This window comes from Littorina saxatilis, linkage group LG15 (genome assembly GCF_037325665.1).
Source record: "Littorina saxatilis isolate snail1 linkage group LG15, US_GU_Lsax_2.0, whole genome shotgun sequence".
Classification (NCBI taxonomy): Eukaryota; Metazoa; Mollusca; class Gastropoda; order Littorinimorpha; family Littorinidae; genus Littorina; species Littorina saxatilis.
Window position 1 is genome coordinate 41,475,861 of NC_090259.1, and position 20,519 is coordinate 41,496,379.

Below are 20,519 nucleotides of genomic sequence, written 5' to 3' on the forward strand. Positions count from 1 at the left end.
ATTCAGGTCAATCATTTTTAGATAGTTAAGTACACTGAACCTAAAATAACACTGTCAGACAGTACATGTCCATAATAGATCGAAGGTATATATATACAAATTAGGAAAGAAGTCGTACAATGTCATAAACAAATATAAACTTCACAATCAACGTTTTCCCCATATATATGTCACAGTGGAAAGTGGAATCCAGAGGAATCTGAGATTCCCCTGGGGGAAAGTAGAATTCCAGTTTCCCCTCGAGGAAACTGGAATTCTACTTTCCTCTGGATTATTGCCAGATGAAACTGGAATTCCAGTTTCCTCTAGGGGAAACTGGAATTCAATCTCTAGGGGAAAGTAGAATTCTACTTTGCCCTAGTGGAAACTGGAATCAGACTTGAACATTGCTTCATTTTGTGCCAGATTTTACTGAACTTTAGAACGTAGTCCTGCTGACCGACTCAGTTTTTTGAGCATTTTACCCAAAACATATGTTTTTGCCTTGTGTAAGTAGTGGACTCGACAATGCTGAATTGAAGAGTGTTGTGGACAGATGTCGTAACTATTTTTTGTTTGTGATGGAAGAGTTAACCAAGCCAATTTAACGTTCATTCATAATTTATTGCACACACACACTCACATCTTTAATTACACGATATGGTCTAACAACTTTTCCAGTTTTGTCAGTCTTGAGGGTTCTTTTCTTACTTGTCTGTATTTTGACAGTTTGTTTTGTCAGGGCGAGGATGGCACTTGGTGCTGCAGGGATTTCCTGCATCTTTGCAGCAGCACTTCAGATTTTGCCATCTGGTGGATGCGCGTGATGCTTGAATCAAGGTCACCTCTGACAGTCTGGCAGGAAAACACCACACTGTTCATGTCAACCAGTTCCTCACCACGCAACCAATTTTTCACAATACCAGCAGGACAGTACACTTTGTACATCTCACAACCACCCACTGTTTTGGACTCGAGCACTTTACAAGTGAGCAGCCTAACATCTGTGTTGGTTCTATCGGCACTGTGTTGCCCTCTGAAAACGACTTCGTCACATCTTTTGGACTACATACACTTGTCACAAAAAGTCAAGGAACAACTGACATATTCACATGGAAAAAGCAAACAGCAATATCTTCATAACCCGAAAAACGAAATCAACCAAACTTGGCTAATGCACTGACAACAACTCGCAAATTGTCTAGACAGCATCATTGGCCGCATGTGATGCACGGACGCGGTGCTAGGCAGGCGGAAAGTGCAGGCCCTCCACGTCAAAAATGCGCCTAAATTCACTGGCTCAGCAGAATGAACATTGGTACTGAACATCGGAACTGATCATGGCACGTGCTAGGCGGACGTCTGGGCTGTGAAACTCACCGCACTGAAAGCCTTTATAAGCCAGCGTTTCACAGCTATGGTCCATTCCAACACCATGGTCCAGAGACGATCGCTGCCAGATGTCGACAAAGGACGAGCCCTTGCCTGGCTTCAGGGCGGCGCCACCTACCGAGCTGTTGCCCACCGACTTGGGGTGTCTCCATCGGTTGTCTGGAGGCTACAAGAACGCTGGAGAGCGACTGAACGGGTCCAGGACAGGCCAAGATCTGGGAGACCAAAAAAGACTGATGCAAGGGCTGATCGTTACATCGTCCGCCAGGCTCTGACGTCACGCACCATCACTGCAGAGCGCATCAGGGGGCAGCTAAGGGTGGCTACCAACATTCAAGTCAGCACGCAGACCATCAGGAACCGTCTCCACAACGTGCGGCTCCGTTCCAGAGTACCAGCCAAGAAGCCCAAGCTGACTCCAGTCCACAAACGAGCCCGCCGAGACTGGTCTGCTCGTCATTCGAGATGGACACGTCATCAATGGGCCACTGTTCTCTTCAGCGACGAAAGCAGGTTTAATCTGATGCATCCGGACAAGCGGCTGTCCGTATGGCGACGAGAAGGCGAACGGTTTAACCAGGAGGTCCTCGCGTATGGTGGAGGCTCCGTGATGGTATGGGGAGGCTTCTCTGCCAACCATAAGACCCCCCTGTACCACATCCAGGGGAATCTGACCGGGGCACGCTACAGGGACGAGATCCTGGGTCCGATTGTCATCCCTTTCCTGCAACAGCTGGGACCCCAGGCCACTTTGCAGGACGACAACACCACACCGCATCGCGCCAGGGTGGTTGGGGCCTTCCTGCAGCAGCAGGGAGTTCACAGAATGGAATGGCCAGCCTGCAGCCCAGACTTAAACCCAATCGAAAATGTCTGGGATCATCTTGACAGGCAGCTGCGAGACAATCACCCTCCCCCAAACACCCTTCAGGACCTGCTGGCATACCTCCAACATGAATGGCAAAACCTGGACCAGCAGCTCCTCAGAAGACATGTGCAGTCCATGCGTCGACGCTGCAACGAATGCTTGGCCCGGCGGGGTGCCCATACCCATTACTGACATTGTTTTGTTGACATGAGACAGTTGTGACTTTTGAAATTCAACACGCTTGCAGTGAACTGAGTTTAACTCATCATTCCGTTATTGGATACCAATGAAATTTGCCACATTCAATGTGTGGCCCAGAAGGTGTACTTTGGTGTAAACGATTAATAAATTGGTGAAATCGTTTCGGAGATATGACTTTTTGAATTTTTGTTCCTTGACTTTTTGTGACTAGTGTACCTTGTGTCTGCGGGTGACGGGGGCGACCGTGGATCATCACAGTACCGGGCCACATGTTGCAGACTTCATGAATCACCCCAGCAGTAAATTCTCTGCAAAGATTTTTGTTTGTGTGTTTGCTTAACGCCCAGCCGACCACGAAGGGCCATATCAGGGCGGTGCTGCTTTGACATATAATAATAATAATAATAACGATTACTTATATAGCGCGTAAACCTCGTGGTGACGAGCCCAGAGCGCTTTACACTTACATAATCATAATACAAACAAGGAAAGAGAACTAAATCCGAATAAATTCAAACATGGTCACACACACCCACACACGCACGCACACACACGCACACACACACACACACACACACACGCGCGCGCGCGCACACACACACACAATCTTTCTTTCGTCATTGTCAATGTTCAGGTAACCCGCAATGTCATTCCATGTACGCATACGTTATTCTGGTACAACACACACAGGCACATACACATCCTCATGAACGCCACACTTTAGTAGATAATACACGTGGCAGCGCCGATGACTCACCGATCATGGGATCTCCTTCAGAGGTCTAACTTAAACATGTGTGTTTTGAGGGCTGTTCTAAAGGCAGATGGTGACTGGGAATCCCTAATGCTCCGGGGGATTTTCTCCCAGACAAGAGGTCCCTGGTACTTGAAGGATCTCTCAAATCCATAGTTAGTTGATTTTCTGTTTCTTTTTGGTTTACTAAGTACATTGGTATCTGTTGCAGAGCGAAGAGAGGAGAGGTTTGAATATTTTGATAACATCTCAGAGAGATAAGCAGGTCCTGTACCATGAAAGAAAGAGAAACAAATGCATGCAATTTTGTATTGAATACGACTTCTTACAGGCAGCCAGTGAAGGGATCTCAAAACAGGTGTGATGTGGTGTCTTTTAGGGGTCTTTGTGATTAATCTAGCGGAGTTGTTCTGTACTTTCTGCAGTTTTTCAATGAGATAGTCAAATGAACCAGAAAGAAGGGCGTTTCCGTAATCTAGCCTTGAAAGAACGAGAGAGCAAATGAGGGTTTTTGTAGCATCGGAAGAAAGGCAGTGGCGGATGGAGCTAATTTTTCTCAGTTCATAGTAGGCATTTCTACAGACAGTGGAGACTTGTTGTTTGAAGCAGAGAGTTTCGTCGAAGATGACACCGAGGTTTCGTACTTGAGAAGCCAACTGAATATCAGTTCCAGCTATAGAGATTTGGGCAGGAAGGGATGGTTCTTTTTTAAGAGAAGGGGGTACAACTAGCATGATCTCGGTCTTGTCGTCATTAAGTTTCAATTTATTTTCGGTCATCCACAATTTCAAGTCAGAGATGCAGTTCTTAGTTGTCTCGATTGTGTTGGGGAGGTCAGTAATAGGGCCAGATTTTTGTAACTGAGTGTCATCAGCAAAGCTTTCATAGGAAACAGAGTGGCGAGAGATGACATTAGATATTGGTTTCGTGTACATGATGAATAGCACCGGGCCAAGTACAGATCCTTGGGGGACACCGAAAGTCAACGGGGATGGAGCAGATTGGAAGCCGTCAATGGAGACTATCTGAGAGCGGTCTGTGAGGTAGGACTTAAACCAAGCTAAGGCAGTGTGGCAAATACCAAAAGAATTGTGAAGTCTTGTCAGGAGAACGGAATGGTCAATAGTGTCAAATGCTGCCGAGAGATCTAATAGAGAAAGGACAGACACATGCTTTTGATCGAGAGCTAAGAGAAGGTCATTTGCAACTTTGATGAGAGCGGTTTCTGTTGAGTGGCCAGCCCTATACGCGGACTGATGGGGGTCGAGGAGCTTGTTCTGGGTGAGGTGCCCAATGATCTGAGAGAGAACTATCTTTTCAAGTAATTTCGAGAAAAAAGGAAGATTTGAGACGGGTCTGAAGTTTTTTAGGCAGTTAGGGTCTAGGGAAGGTTTTTTAAGCAGAGGGCGGACTACCGCCGATTTGTATACAGATGGGAAGATCCCGGTGGCCAGCGAGTCATTGACGATACCGGTAATGCATGGAACTAGCGCATCAATACACTGGTTGAGAATGCACGAGGGCAATGGGTCAAGCTCACATGTCTTACGGTTGGATTCAGCAATTTTTTCTCTGACAAAACATTCTGACACATAGTGAAAACCCGAGAAAGATGTTCCTGAGAATTTTTTCTCTGTGAATTTGGACATATAACGTGCGCCACACACAAGACAGAAGTCGCAGCACAGGCTTCATCTCTCACCCAGTCACATTATTCTGACACCGGACCAACCAGTCCTAGCACTAACCCCATAATGCCAGACGCCAGGCGGAGCAGCCACTAGATTGCCAATTTTAAAGTCTTAGGTATGACCCGGCCGGGGTTCGAACCCACGACCTCCCGATCACGGGGCGGACGCCTTACCACTAGGCCAACCGTGCCGGTCTCTGCAAAGATAAATAAATAGATCAGCAATTACCTCGCCCATTGCAGTTGCAAAGCTGTTTTAAAGCATATAACTTATTTTCTTTAGATTTGAACCTCCACCGCACCCCCAACCCCCCCCCCCCACCCCCACCCCTCCTTACACACACACACACACACACACACACACACACACACACACACACACACACACATACACAAGGATGGAAAAAAGCCGTTTAGAGTCTGCGGGGGAAAAAACAGAGTCCGTCGGGTTAACCTAGACAAACCTTTTTTTTTTTTAGGCCTTATCAAAATCCCTTTTTCCAGAAAACATTGAAGGTAGGCTCAGGTGCACTGGATGGCAATACACGAAACAGTACTTACCTCCCATTATCGCTCTGGAGAATTCTCGGAGGTCCAAAACTGCAGAACTGGTCGAAGAGATGACTTGCAACCTCAGCAGCCCTCTTAGACTTCAAGGCGTATGCCCAGCTGTACTTGGAGAAGCAATCTCGGGCGTGCAGAATCCACTTGTACTCATTGTCTGGTCGGCTTCTAAAGTCAATTAGGTCGATCTGAACTCGAAGAAGGAACGACAGGTTGATCATCACCTTGCCTGATTGTATACTCTTCACTGCTTGCCTTTGGCAGCAACTAGTGCAGGTCTTGAGGAAAATGTCAATCACATCCCATTTGATTCCGGCGTAGTTGCTTTTGACTTCTGCCCAGGCCTTGTCTCGGCCAGAATGGCCAACGTTAGTGTGGCATGTGGAGATTGTTTGGAAAATCTCCTCACGTGCGACAACCGGACAACCCGACTTCTTGCAAAATATTATATTCTGCGAGCCGACCATCCCGAGCTTGTACAGCTTTTTGGCCCAATGTTTGAATTTTGGACCCTCTGGACATGCCTCCTTCTCGTCCAAACTGAGCACCCGCAGAACTTTGTTGTATTTGTTTTGGGGCAGGCAACAAGTCTCTCTATTGTTCATATTCGGTTTTTGTATGTGCGCATCCAATTGCTGGTAAAAGTTTGATTTTTGTTGCTGGTCACCGCACTGTCACCGTTAATCTCCATACTGTCCTCTGCTTCTCTCTTGGCTGTCAAACTGAGATCTGTGTCAGCAACTTCCCCTTTTGTGTGAACCAGTGCTCACAATTTGTTCTCACCAAAGAGCACTTTATTGCTCCAGTACAGCTTAATGGAGTTGTATTCACGAATTCGTGATCTCAAGTCGTGGCAATTAGAATACACCTGGAAAACTGGTAAATAATTTGACATTCACTCAATACCTTTTGTTGTAATAAAACAAGTTCTAAGTCCAGTAAAATCTGGCACAAAATTAAGCAATTTTCAAGTCTGATTCCTGTTTCCACTAGGGCAAAGTAGAATGCTCCTCTGGATTCCACTTTCCACTGTGACTGTTCAAGTCTGATTCCAGTGTCCACTAGGGCAAAGTAGAATTCCAGTTTCCCCTGGAGGAAACTGGAATTCCAGTTTCATCTGGCAATAATCCAGAGGAAAGTAGAATTCCAGTTTCCTCGAGGGGAAACTGGAATTCTACTTTCCCCTAGGGGAATCTCAGATTCCTCTGGATTCCACTTTCCACTGTGACATACTATATATATAACCTGTTTTGAAATCGATCAATCTTCAATTGCACAATAAGATGGATTGCACTCTTTTTTTTTCTTCTATCGTTTACAGATCATATAAACTATCAACTGACTGACCTATTACTTTGGCTTTTTCATAAATAACAAATACACTTCATGTATAACAAACATGGTTTTTGCATGCATTCCTGATTTTGTGTGTGGATGTGAGACCATGCATGGGGATTTTTATTCTGTGTGTACTATTAACTGCTAGATATAAACATACAACTACCTGCTTAGATCAAGAGAAGAAGCACCACCTGCCTGTGTTCTGCTTGACACGGTTGCAGTATGAACGTAGCCTCAATGCTGATTCACAAAATGTAAAAAATAAATAAAATGAGCAATTAAAAAAAAATGTACAATGTTTTCAAAAATACAATGCATATTATTATTATTATGCCCAATAAAATGATCATTTACAACCCTCATGAAAACACAACCAACACCCACAGGGCCTAACAGACAGAGCCACAAACACCAAGGGCACACACACACACACACACACACACACACACACACACACACACACACACACAGGTACACACGCAGACACACGCGTACATAGTACAGCTAGTACAGAAATCTCAGGATGAACCGATCCATGCTATGTTTGTAATATTTCATTTGCATACTAGTTCTATAAATACTGTAGTATCATAGCAGACAAAAATGCCCAGAGACAGTTGGCTTATCCGAGAGGAATCGTCAAACAGCTAGTGCAAAGGTGCATGATTATGGCATTATATGTTATATATTATAATTAAATATGTTTTGTTTTGTTTTTACAGTTTGTGAATTGGGAATCACAAGACCACAAGCAATGATGACTATATATGCCCTTATATAAACGACACCAACCAAAATCACAGCTTATGCAAAGTCCCAGTTATCAAAGCAAACGCCAGGCACCAAGAATCCACAATTTGTTTAGTCAGGGCGCAACAGGCACTTGACTTGAACCAGAGTGGGTGGGTGCTGGGTTTGGGCTTATCCCGTGCTTTAAAATGATCTAGAGCGACATTCTGTAGGTGATTTCTACCCACCACCAGTACTCAACCTCCTCTGTTCTATTGTCAAGTGCCAGTGGTCTGGCAAAAAACAAAGTACGAAATGAAAACACACAAAGTGAACCACGGCGATACATAGAATTCCTGCTCCACAACAAATCGCACTCCCCATCCCCCCCCCCCCCCCCCCCCCTCCCTCCCCAACTTCAGAAATTCGTTTTACAATCACGTCCAAAATACACTATTATCACATAACAGAATTAGAATGATAACCATCTCTTACGAAGTGCATGAAAAGTAGATCTACTCACTTGACCAGCAAAATGGGGATTGTTGATGACAAAATTCTTCTTCAGTTCAATCCATCGCGCAAGCTCCTCCCCGAAATAACCCCGCCGCGTATCATAGCTGTGTTCACGAGCGAGTTTTTCGTCTCTCCTCTGCCTTGTTCAAAACGGTGTAGTCGGCGGGGAATCATTGCGTTTTGGTTTCTTCTTTTGACTTTGGTCGGAGTTCGGTTCAACTGAGTGATCCCGGCCTCCATTTTGTTTTACACAAACTCATGATGACGTCTGACATATTTTGCTAGTGACGTGTCTTTTTGTGCATGATGTGGTGATCTACCTGATCTAAATTTAGATCCAAAAATAGGCCAAGACCCGGCTGGTCCGAGTACGAAATTAATTCGTAAAAAAATTGCAGTTCTTGACTCCTTGGATGGAAGTCAATGAAACTTGGTATTTATTCAAAGGGATAGACGCCTGAGGTATGACTAAAAGCCCTAGGGAATACGTGCACCTGGATTTGACAAGTTCAGTATCTTTAAATGTATGAAAGTAATATTTTGTATATCAGAAAAAAAAATCAACAAGAAAGCCAGTTCACTAAAAGCATAATTAAAGCCAAAACAAAACATTCACATAAACTTGGGCTTGGCGTCTTGAAAGTGTACAAATAAAAGCAAAGTTTTTTTTTAAGACTCCCCTTGTCATGTCGTATTACAGTGTAACCCTAACGCCCCTCCCCCTGATAGAGGACCAGACCTCCACCCCATCCCCGCCCTAATAGACTACCTATCCTTTAAGAGCCTAACCCACTCTAATATAACACTCCCTCCCTTTTTAGACCACACCCCATCCTAATAGCACCGGCACGGTTGGCCTAGTGGTAAGGCGTCCGCCCCGTGATCGGGAGGTCGTGGGTTCGAACCCCGGCCGGGTCATACCTAAGACTTTAACATTGGCAATCTAGTGGCTGCTCCCCCTGGCGTCTGGCATTATGGGGTTGGTGCTAAGACTGGTTGGTCCGGTGTCAGAATAATGTGACTGGGTGAGACATGAAGCCTGTGCTGCGACTTCTGTCTTGTGTGTGGCGCACGTTATATGTCAAAGCAGCACCGCCCTGATTTGGCCCCTCGTGGTCGGCTGGGCGTGAAGCAAACAAACAAACAAACCATCCTAATAGCAGACTCCCTCCATTTTAATACGACCCCCCCCCCCCCCCCCTGTCCAAAACAGAAGACTCCCTCCCTTCCAAAGACCTTATCCTCAGATGTTATGTTCTTACCCTCTGTACATGTACTGTGAGTGTAAGCCTCCCTCCTTTTTCAGACCAGATTATCTCAATTTATTTTTTAGGTCGAGGGTTCAAACGTATGTGAATCCAAAGTATTACCCTCATTAAATAATTTATAAGAGAACGTTGATTTCCAAATTTGATCCTCATTCGTCCTCACATATTAATTTCTTAAGTGTTTCAATCATTTATACAATTTCTTCTGATACTTATTTTATTAATCATGAATCAGGGTATTTTTCTATGCAGAGGGTGTGGTGGTTTTTTTTGGTATCACTTATCGGTTTTTTATTTCTGACGCTGAGTGTAGTACTGACCACAGCAGTCGACGCGGGTGTGGATGAACACTTTGAAGACTTTGTATGGAGACTCCATGTCCACTTGCCACCAGCGGTCTCCGGTTCCGTCTATCGCGGGGTTCGTGGAGGTGCATTTTTCCGGGGCGCTGATGACTTGCAGGCCGTCAACGGCGTTGCCTGGTCCACCCTTCAGGATGGAGCTCTGGGTAGCTGTCTTCTTTAACGCCACATTCCACGGTTCTTAAACAGTACAAGGAATTCGTTACCGATGCATTTCACAGTGGTGAAACAATACGGTAAGTTCTTGATTGATACATTCCACGGAGAATAAGGATAAGGATAAGAGTCTTATAGTCCTGTGAGGTTACCCACATGGACATCCGGGCTGCTTTCTCCACTACCTATGACCGCCACCACCCCCCTCCCCCACCCCCTCCCTCCGAAAAAGAAAAAAACCTGTTCCAGCTTCATAGAATAATGTTCAAGAGAACTTTCACATCTGACTGATTGACACAAACTTGATCCTTATGTGTAACCATTATCGACCCATTTAATTATTTCACCCTAAGAATATTTCATATATTCAAACTTACACAACCCCTAACCTTCTACCCACCACCATCACTGGCCTGACATACTCAACAAACACCATATTATTTTAGAATTTTTATTTTTTTTAACTAGAATCATAATAATTTATTATTTTCTGTCCCAATTGAGTTTTGGCTAGCCCAGACAAAATATATGTACTAAGACACTTGAGTGACCTCATTTCTGACACTATGACATCATAACATGTCATCACCAAGAGTCTAGTGATGACTGTGACCAAATCAAACAATGACATTACAGCTTAATGAAGTCAAGACTTATATCATTGATGGCTCAGTGGACATTTTCAGTGGTGAAAATCTTTTCCAGCAAAAAATTGTCATGCTGGGACTCTAAAACTATTATTATTATTATTATTATTAAACTTGATCAAATACAGGCCAAAATGTGGTCATGTCTGCTGATTACCAACACCAATCATTGTAAAGCTTTAACAAACATGACCCCGCTGTGACCTGAAAATGCGACGGCGATCATCCAAACTACGGTCACGTTGGTAGATTATTGCGCCTGCCGTTGGTCACGGCCGGTTTTTTGTGTGTGCTAGTGTTAGTGTCGTCCATGTATGTTTACGTGTTATTTTGCGTGGTGTATGTGTGCTTGACGAAGCATGGTAGTTTGTTGTGCAAACGTTTTTTTTGTGTGTTATTTTTATATTTGTTTTTATTTTCTGGATGCACGGAGGTCGCAAGGCCTGAGTAACGCTCACCTGTATTTCAACAAACATAGAATAGTTTTTTGTTGGCACGTGCTGAGCGGCTATATGACGTTGCCCTTTTCCGCGTTTGTGAACAGGCGACCCTGGTTTTGTTTGTCATGATGCGTGCAAGCCATGTTTTCAGCAATCAGGCGTATTTTGGGTGTACTTTTCGGTATGTTGCCGATATCTTTTTACCCTAATGTTTTAGAACCTGTGAGAGCAGCGTTGTTTGAGTGTGTCCAAATATTAGATTTGAAGAGTTTTTGGTTTTAAGCTTCATTTGCATATTAAGCCGATGACGAGGGTAACGGCCTCTTTTACATTAGTACGTTTCTGGGTCTTGATGGAAGAGGTCACTTTTTTTTGTTAGTAGTAAGCCCGTTGTTTTAGACTTGTGATTTCCAAGAATGTTGTGTGTTTATGAGGAACAGTTCCCGCATGATGGCGCAAAGGTAAATACTGTTTTGGTTAGTTAAGACTTGTCGTCTTCTAATGTTTTTCTTTCTTTGTTTGTTTCAGTCAATAGAGTTTTATTGCGTAGTAGTTTTGGCCGGTGTTGTCATTTTTTCTTCTTTGTAGGTCAACAGTTTAGGAAGGTATTATTTATGTTTTGTAATTGTAGTCGCGTGTACGTGTTTCAGATGGGATTGTTATTGTTGCAGTTGTATGTTTCTTTGCATAACAAATTGGGAGATTATGGCGTTTTGGGAATGAAGGGTTGTTAGCCATTTTGTATGTTATTAAATATGCGTAGATTATTTTATGTTTTTTTTGGCTAGTTGAGTTTTTGGGTTTTAAATTGTGGTTGATATATTCTGTCGCAGGGTTAAATTGATACTGTATTATTGTAAGTGTTGATATTATACATCATGTGACTTATATATGTTTGTGTGTATTTGCAGTATTTTACCGAATACGAGTACGAATACGAACTAATTACAAGAAATGGTGGCTGGATAGTTAGTTAAGATAAACAACCAGTAAATGTTCTTGTTTTTTCGAGTTATTTTCTTTGTACATTCTGCAAGCGAGTCTGTGTCGTGGGTTCCGTCTTCCTTAAATTGCATATGCACTCACAATTATCAAACCCTAGAAGTGTGCATATAATAAAGCTCTAGTCGCGTTGTGTGGTGAGATACGTGCGCGATATGAATCCTCGTAAAAAAATTTAAAAAAAAATAGTTTCACAAACTTTCGAGATAACTCAACTCAACTCAACTCAATTTTATTAATCCATATGGAAATTACATTGTAACAATAACCATTTCCAATCAATAGAACAAGAATGCATAATAAAGAAACATCATAAGAAAATAAAAGAGTATGATTATAATGAGTATGATCACAGTCTCACTAATGCACACAGTCTTCCGTCAAGTCAGGTCTGCCAACACACCACTCACTCACACAACAACAACAGCAATACAATTTAACACAAGAAGGGCAAAGCCCATACGACTCACATGCTTTACACATTTTTCCTACCAAAATACATGTGACCTTGACCCAAGGTCAAGGTCATCCAAGGTCATGCAACACAAAGTTGTTAATTCAAGACATAGGAAGTACAATGGTGCTTATTGGCTCTTTCTACCATGAGATATGGTCACTTTTAGTGGTTCACTACCTTATTTTGGTCACATTTCATAAGGGTCAAAGTGACCTTGACCTTGATCATATGTGACCAAATGTATCTCATGATGAAAGCATAACATGTGCCCCACATAATTTTTAAGTTTGAAACAGTTATCTTCCATAGTTCAGGGTCAAGGTCACTTCAAAATATGTATACAATCCAACTTTGAAGAGCTCCTGTGACCTTGACCTTGAAGCAAGGTAAACCAAACTGGTATCAAAAGATGGGGCTTACTTTGCCCTATATATCATATATAGGTGAGGTATTGAATCTCAAAAACTTCAGAGAAAATGGGAAAAATGTGAAAAATAGCTGTTTTTTAGGCAACATTTATGGCCCCTGCGACCTTGACCTTGAAGCAAGGTCAAGATGCTATGTATGCTTTTTGGGGCCTTGTCATCATACACCATCTTGCCAAATTTGGTAATGATAGACTGAATAGTGTCCAAGAAATATCCAACGTTAAAGTTTTCCGGACGGACGGACGTCCGGACGGACGTCCGGACGGACGGACGGACGACTCGGGTGAGTACATAGACTCACTTTTGCTTCGCATGTGAGTCAAAAAACCATGATTCCAATAACAAAGAGACGTATAAGAATCCACATCCACATCCACGCCCACACAGAGTATACAAAGCACCACGTGTCGACTATAACACTACACATTCGAACACCCAGCAACAGAGCACAGCATCAATTATGACAGAGAAACATGATAGAGGCCTCTAACATGTGACTGGTTGAAAGCATGGATAGCTCTGGGAACAAAAGAATTGCGGAAACGTGACGTTCTAGCAACCAGAGCCCTCAGTCTACCACTCCTGTCAATGTATCGTGAGTCAAATTGAGGTTTCAGCGGGTGTGTCTCGTCAGCCAAATCTCGTCATAAAATTCTTTTTAATACTTTAATCAATCTTTTCTTTCGTTCTGTCTTTCACTTTCTCATCAATTCCTTTTTCTTTTTTTACGCAGCCTTTTCTTTTTTTTTCTTTGTTTATTTTGCTCTTTCATAAATTCCCTTCTTATATTCTACTTAGTTTTTTTTTTAATCTTTGTTTTGATTTTTTGTAAATTGTCTTTTAATATTTTACTCAACCATTTCTTTCTTTTTTTGTAATGCTCTCGCATATAAATCTTTCTAACATTTACCTTAGTCTTTTTTTCCTTGTTTTGCTTCGCTTGCCCATAAGTTTCCATATTTAATTTTACTCTGCTATTTCTTTCTTTCTTTAATTGCTCTCTCATAAATTTCTTCTAATGTTTTACTCACCCCTTTTTTCTTTTCTTTTTTGTTTTAATCTCTCATAACTTTCCTTATCTTATAATTTACAAAGGCTTTTTTTTAAATTTTATTGTTTTGCTGTCTTATCAATTTCCTTTTTATATTTAACACAGCATTGTTTTTCTTTCGTTTGTTTTGCCCCCCCTCATCAATTTTTTTCTTATATTTATAATAATAATAATAATGCAAACTTTTATAGCGCTATTCTAGAAAAATGTCTACTCTTAGCGCTTTACAATACATATTTAACTTTATTTTTTTCGTGGTCTAAAAAATTCCCTTCTTAAGGTTTACTCAGCTATTACGTTGTTTTGTTTGTTCGATCTCTCATTGATGTTCTCCTACTATTTCACGCAGCCTTCTCTTTCTTTCCTTTTTTGCTCTCTCATAAATTCCCTTCTAGTATTTTACTCAGTCTTTATATTCTTTCTCCTTTTTGATCTCTCAATAATTTTATTCTTATATTTTTGCTCAACCTTTTTCACTTTTTCTTTTTTTCAAGCTCTCATAAATTCCCTTCTAATATTTTACTCAACCTTCTCTTTCTTTATTCATTTTGCTGTCTTATAAATCCCCTTCTAATGTTTTACTTAGTCATTTCTGTCTCTTTTTTGTTTGTTTTGTTTTTTTGCTCTCTCATAAAAAAAATTCAATAATTTGCTAAGGCTTTAATCTATATATTTGTTTCGCTCCCTCATACATTCTCTTGCAATATTGACTCGCCCTTTTCATTCTTTGTTTGTTTCGCTCTCTCATCAATTCCATTCTATAATTTTAGTCTGTTTTTTTGGGGTTTTTTTTTCGTTTTTTCTATTGATCATAAATAACCTTCTAGTATTTTACTTAGCCTTTTATTCATTTATTCATTTGTTTCACTCTCTCATAAATTCCATTTTGATATTTTACTCAGTCTTTATATTCTTTCGCCTTTTTGATCTGTTATTAATTTTCGTCCAATATTTTATTCAGCCTTTTGTTTCTTCATTTGCTTGCTCTTATAAACTCTCTTCCAATATTTTTCTCAACCTGTTCTTTCTGTCTTTGTTTCGCTCTCTTCTAAATTTCCTTTTAATGATTTTCTGAACCTTTTCATTCTTTCTTTGTTTTGCTCTCTAATCAATTCCTTTCTAAAATTTTACTCACCCATTTATTTATTTCTATGTTTTTCTCTCTTGTAAATTCCCTTCATTAAATTTAAACAGCCATTTCTTTGTTTCTTTTGCTCTCTCATAAATTCCTTTCCAATGATTTACTCAACCCTTCTTTTTTGTTTCTCTCTCTCATAAGTTTTCTTTCAATATTTTACTCAGCCTTTTCTTTTTTTGTTTGTTTGCTCTCTCATAGATTCCCTTCAAATATTTTACTCAACCATTTCTTTCTTTCGTTTGTTCGCTTTCTTATAAACTCCCTTTAAATATTTTACTCAGCTGTTTCCTTTTGCTCTTTCATAAATTCCCTTTCAGTATTTCACTCAGCCATGTCTTTCTCTCTTTTGTTTCGCTCTCTCGTAAAGTCACTTCTAATATTTTACTAAGGTATTTCTTTCTTTTGTTTGTTTGCTCTTTTATCAATTCCTTTCTTATATTTTACTCAACCTTTTTGTTTATATGTGGTTTTTTTGTTTGCTTTTTTCATATATTTCCTTACATTTATTTACGCAACATGTTCTTTCCCACTTTGTTTCGCTCTGTCATAAATTTCCTTTTAATGTTTTACTCTTGATTTATTTTGCTCACTCATAAATTCCCTTAAAGTAATTTTTCCGAAACCTTTTTTTCTTTATTTGATTCGCTCTCTCGTATAATTCCTTCAACTATTTAACTCACCCCCCCCCCCCCTTTTTTTTTTTCTTTCCTTGGTTTCTCTCTTTCATAAATTTCCTTCTTTTGCTTTAATTAGCCTTTTCTTTCTTTTGTTTGTTCGCTCTCTCATAAATTTCCTTTAGATAGTTGACTCAACCTCTTCTTTCTTTTGTTGTTTCGTTCTATCATAACATTGCTGCTAATATTTTACTTAGCCTCTTATTTCTTTGCTTGTTTTGCTCTCTCATCAATTTCCTTCTATGTTTTACGCAGCCTTTTACTCCTTTCTTTGTTTTGCTCTCTCATAAATTCACATATAATATTTTAATCAAGTTTTTTTCATTCTTTGTTTTGATTTCTGATACAATGTCTTCTACTATTTAAGTCAGCCTTTTTTTCTTTCTTTTTTTCTCATTTTTTTGCTCTCGCAAAATATTTCTTCTAAGATTTACAGTCATTTCTTTTTCTTATTTTGTTTTCAATCTCTTATAAATTCCCTTACAACATTTTACTCAGTCTTTTCTCCTTTATTTTCTCACTCATAAATTCCTTTCTAATATTTTACTAAGTTTTGTCTTCCTTTCTTTTATTTTCTCACTGATAAATTCCTTTCTAATATTTTACTTAGTATTTTCTTCCTTTCTGTATTATCTCAATCAAAATTTTACTTCTAATATTTTAAGCAGTCTTTTCTTCCTTTCTTTATTTGTTTTCTCATTAATTTCCCTCAAACATTTTACTCAGGCATTTCTTCCTTTTTTATTTTTTCACTCATAAATTCCCTTATACTATTTACTCAGCTCTTTTCTTCCTTTTTTATTTGCTCTCTCATAAATTCCCTCCTAATATTTTACTCATTCTTTTCTTCCGTTCTTTATTTTCTCACTCATCAATGCCCTTCTAATATTTTACTCAGCCTTTTCTATTTGTTTTCTCATAAATTGACTTCTAATATTTTCCTCGGCCTTTTTTTATTTTTTTATTATTTGTTTTGATCTCATAACATATCCTCTTATTATTAACTAAGTCTTTTCTTTCGTCTTCTGTTTTGATCTCTCATTACTTTCCTTTTTACATTTAGTCAAGTTTTGACTAAATGTTTTAACATAGAGGGGGATTCGAGACACACACAGACACACACACAAAGACACACACACACACACACACACACACACACACACACACACACACACACACACCACGATCCTCGTCTCGAATCCCCCTCTATGTTAAAACATTTAGCATTACAAAGAAAGAAAGAAATGGTTGAGTAAAATATTTGAAGGGAATCTATGAGAGAGCAAACGAACAAAACAAAAAGAAAAGGCTGGGAGCTTGAAAAAAAGAAAAAGTGAAAAAGGTTCAGCAATAATATAAGAATAAAAATTATTAAGAGATCAAAAGGGAGAAAGAATATAAAGACTGAGTAAAATACTAGAAGGGAATTTATGAGAGAGCAAAAAAGGAAAGAAAGAGAAGGCTGCGTGAAATAGTAAGAGAACATCAATGCGAGATCGAACAAACAAAACAACATAATAGCTGAGTAAACCTTAAGAAGGGAATTTTTTAGACCACGAAAAAAATAGTTAAATACTGTATAAGAAAAAAATTAATGAGGGGGGGGGGGCAAAACAAACGAAAGAAAAACAATGCTGTGTAAAATATAAAAAGGAAATGGATAAGACAGCAAAACAATAAAAAAAAGATTGATTAAAGTATTAAAAAGAATTTTATGAGAGAGCGAAAAAATGAAGAAAAAAAAGGGCTAAGTAAAATATTTAAAGGGAATTGTTGAGAGAGTGAACACATAAAAAAAAGGAAAAGGCTGAATAAAATATTAGAAGGACTTTTATGAGAGAGAAACAAACAAACAAAGAAAAGGCTAAGTAAGTTATTTAAAAGAAATTCATAAGAGAGCAAAATGAAAAATAAAAACAATAGGGCTGATTAAAAGGTTAGAAGGGGATTCATGAGAGAGCGAAACAAAGACAGAAAGAAAAGGCTGAATAAATCAATAGAAGGGGATTTACGAGAAAAAAAAGGGCTGAGTAAAGGAATGAATTTGACGAGAGAGCAAACAAAGAAACAAAGAAATGGCTGGGTAAAATATTAAAAAGAACCATCTGAGAGAGCTAAAGAAAGAACGAAAGAAAAGGCTAAGTAAACTAAACTACTCACAAAAAGTTAGAGAACACCCTTCATTTTCATGTGTTTTTGCAAATCGATGCTATTGTCAAAACTTTGCAAGCTACAACGCTGATCTTACACACACGCACAGAGTGGACTCCTGCCTTTGTTGTACATGCTTGGTGCGCTGCACGTGCTACTCGGGCGTCAGTGACTGAGCGTTGAAAATTGGTGAAAAGTTGGAAAATTTTACCGTTTTATGCTGACTCACCATTTTTTCTATAGCGTATTTCTGACAAAATGATGCACTGCACGAGGAAGCTTGATGCTTTGACTGTGAACACTGGTCACTGGTTACTCAATATTAGCCAGGGCCTGGGCGGACCAGGGACACCACGATGGTCGGACGACAGAAGTTAAGCCTGCTGGACAGAGGAAGAGCCATAGGGTGGTTCCAAGACGGTGTTGGCGTACGGGAGATTGCCAGAAGGCTTCTGGTGTCCCCCTCCGTCATCACAAGACTGCGACAGCGCTTCCAGGCCACTGGACTAGTTCAAGACAGGCCTCGCCCAGGCAGACGAAAGAAGACCACAGCAAGAGAAGATCGTTTCATCACAAGACAGGCCCAGACAGTGCGAACTTCCACTGCAAACCGTATCAAAAGGCAATTACGGGCTGCTACCAACACCAACGTCAGCACATAGACTGTTCGCAATCGCCTGCATGCTGCCCAGTACCACGCCCGTCGTCCATCCAAGCGCCCCAAGCTGACCCTCGTCCACAAGAGAGCTCGCAGAGTTTGGTCCAGGCGTCACATTCTCTGGACACGTCAGCAGTGGGCTGTGGTCCTCTTCACTGATGAGTCAAGGTACAGCCTGGAGCACAACGACGGCCGTGTGCGCGTATGGAGGCGACAGGGGGAGTGCTACAACGATGACTGCATTCAGCAGGTGACTGCCCATGGTGGGGGTTCCATCATGGTATGGGGTGGGATCTCTGCCCATCACAGAACCCCCCTCTACCTCATCCAAGGCAGACTGAACGCCCAGCGCTACAGGCACGAGATCCTTCGCCGTTTTGCTGTACCCACATTACAGCAGATTGGAGCCCACTCCGTTTACATGGATGACAACGCCACGCCGCACCGTGCTCGGCTGGTAAACGCCTTTCTCCAGCAAGCAGGGGTTGTCAGGATGGACTGGCCATCCTGTAGTCCGGATCTGAACCCTATTAAGAACTTTTGGGATGCACTGGAGCGCCGAGTGCACGGCAACCACCCTCCACCACAAAACCTGCAACAGCTCTGGGGATTCCTTCAAGCAGAGTGGCAGGCTGCACCCCAGCTAACCTGAGGAGGCTTGTCGAGTCCATGAGACATCACTGCACTGAGTGCCTGGCAAATCGTGGAGGCAGCACTCATTATTGACTTTGTTTTCGTGATTTTCACACAGTCGAATGAACTTTGAAAATTTGGTGACTTTTGAAAATGATCCCTGCTGTGTTTAAAAATTTGCCAAAAAACGATTTGTCCATTCATCGCTTTGATTGTTTTGTATTCAAACTGTCGAATAATTAAATAAAATATGTGTGAACGATCATCATTGTATCTTGACTGGTTTTGGTGCATTGCGTAATATAAAAAGTGTTCCTTGACTTTTTGTGAGTAGTTTATTAGCAAAATTAACAGCAGAACAAAAAAACAAAACAAAAAAAGTCGCGAAAGGCAAAATTACTACATTTAGTCAAGCTGTGGAACTCACAGAATGAAACTGAACGCACTGCGATTTTTCACAATGACCGTAGTCCGTAGAAGGTAGTGAAAATGATGAGCCTGTTTAGCGCGGTAGCGGTTGCTGTTCTGTACCTCTCTTAATTTTGACATTCTGAGCGTGTTTTTAACCCAAACATATCATATCTATATGTTTTTGGAATCAGGAACCGACAAAGAATAAGATGAAATTGATTTAAAATTGATTTCGAACATTTTATTTTAATCATAATTTTTATATTTTTACTTTTCAGAGCTTGTATGTTTTTAAAATCAGAAAATGATAAAGAATAAGATGTCCGTGAAAACACAGAGGGAGGGTAAACACCTATATGCGACTCTTTAGACAGTCCAGTGAAATTTTAACACTTTTCTGGCTGACTATTGGGGTGTAAAGATACCCAAAACAAAACGCCGCAACAACAACAAAACAACAACAACAAAAAATAAATAAAAATAGCCACCTATGTTAGCCGGTGTATCTGTAAGTAAAACCGCTGCTGTCAATCAAACACAATCCCTCTTTATCACTACTTAAACACAGGCACCTTAACCTATAACCTTCTATCAAATACGGCTGCGCATTTTTGGGGCTGATGTTTTTGGAATCAAGAACCGACAAAGAATAAGATGAAATTGATTTAAAATCGATTTCGAAAATTTTATTTTAATCATAATTTTTGGCTCACGTAAGTGTAGCCTATGCGATGATAAACTTTGTCTGTCTGTGCGTGCGTGCGTGCGTGTGTGTGTGTGTGTGTGTGTGATAGAAACTTTAACATTTCCGAGTCTATGGATTACGTCAGTCTCGGTCAAAAGTGTTTGACGTGTGTGATAGAAACTATTTGAAGACGTCACATTATGACGTAAGAGGGTTAGACGTCACGCAAAGGAATTACTGAAAGTCTCGGTCATTGTTATTGTGAGCGGGCCGAGACTACTTGGCAGATCCAGGGTCTCGCTTTCTTGCACAGTTTCACCTATG

The 20,519-nt window shown here is 40.6% G+C and overlaps 1 protein-coding gene across 3 annotated transcripts in view; it reads right to left on the bottom strand.

Moving 5' to 3' along the window:
- The window catches only part of LOC138949331 (uncharacterized), a 617,348-nt gene that overhangs the window by 353,975 nt on the left and 242,854 nt on the right, over positions 1-20,519 (bottom strand). For all 3 annotated transcript variants that reach the window (XM_070321116.1, XM_070321117.1, XM_070321115.1), the window contains one exon: positions 9,623-9,844. In XM_070321116.1, coding sequence (XP_070177217.1) covers positions 9,623-9,844 — 222 coding nt within the window. The remainder of the gene's footprint in view (positions 1-9,622; positions 9,845-20,519) is intronic.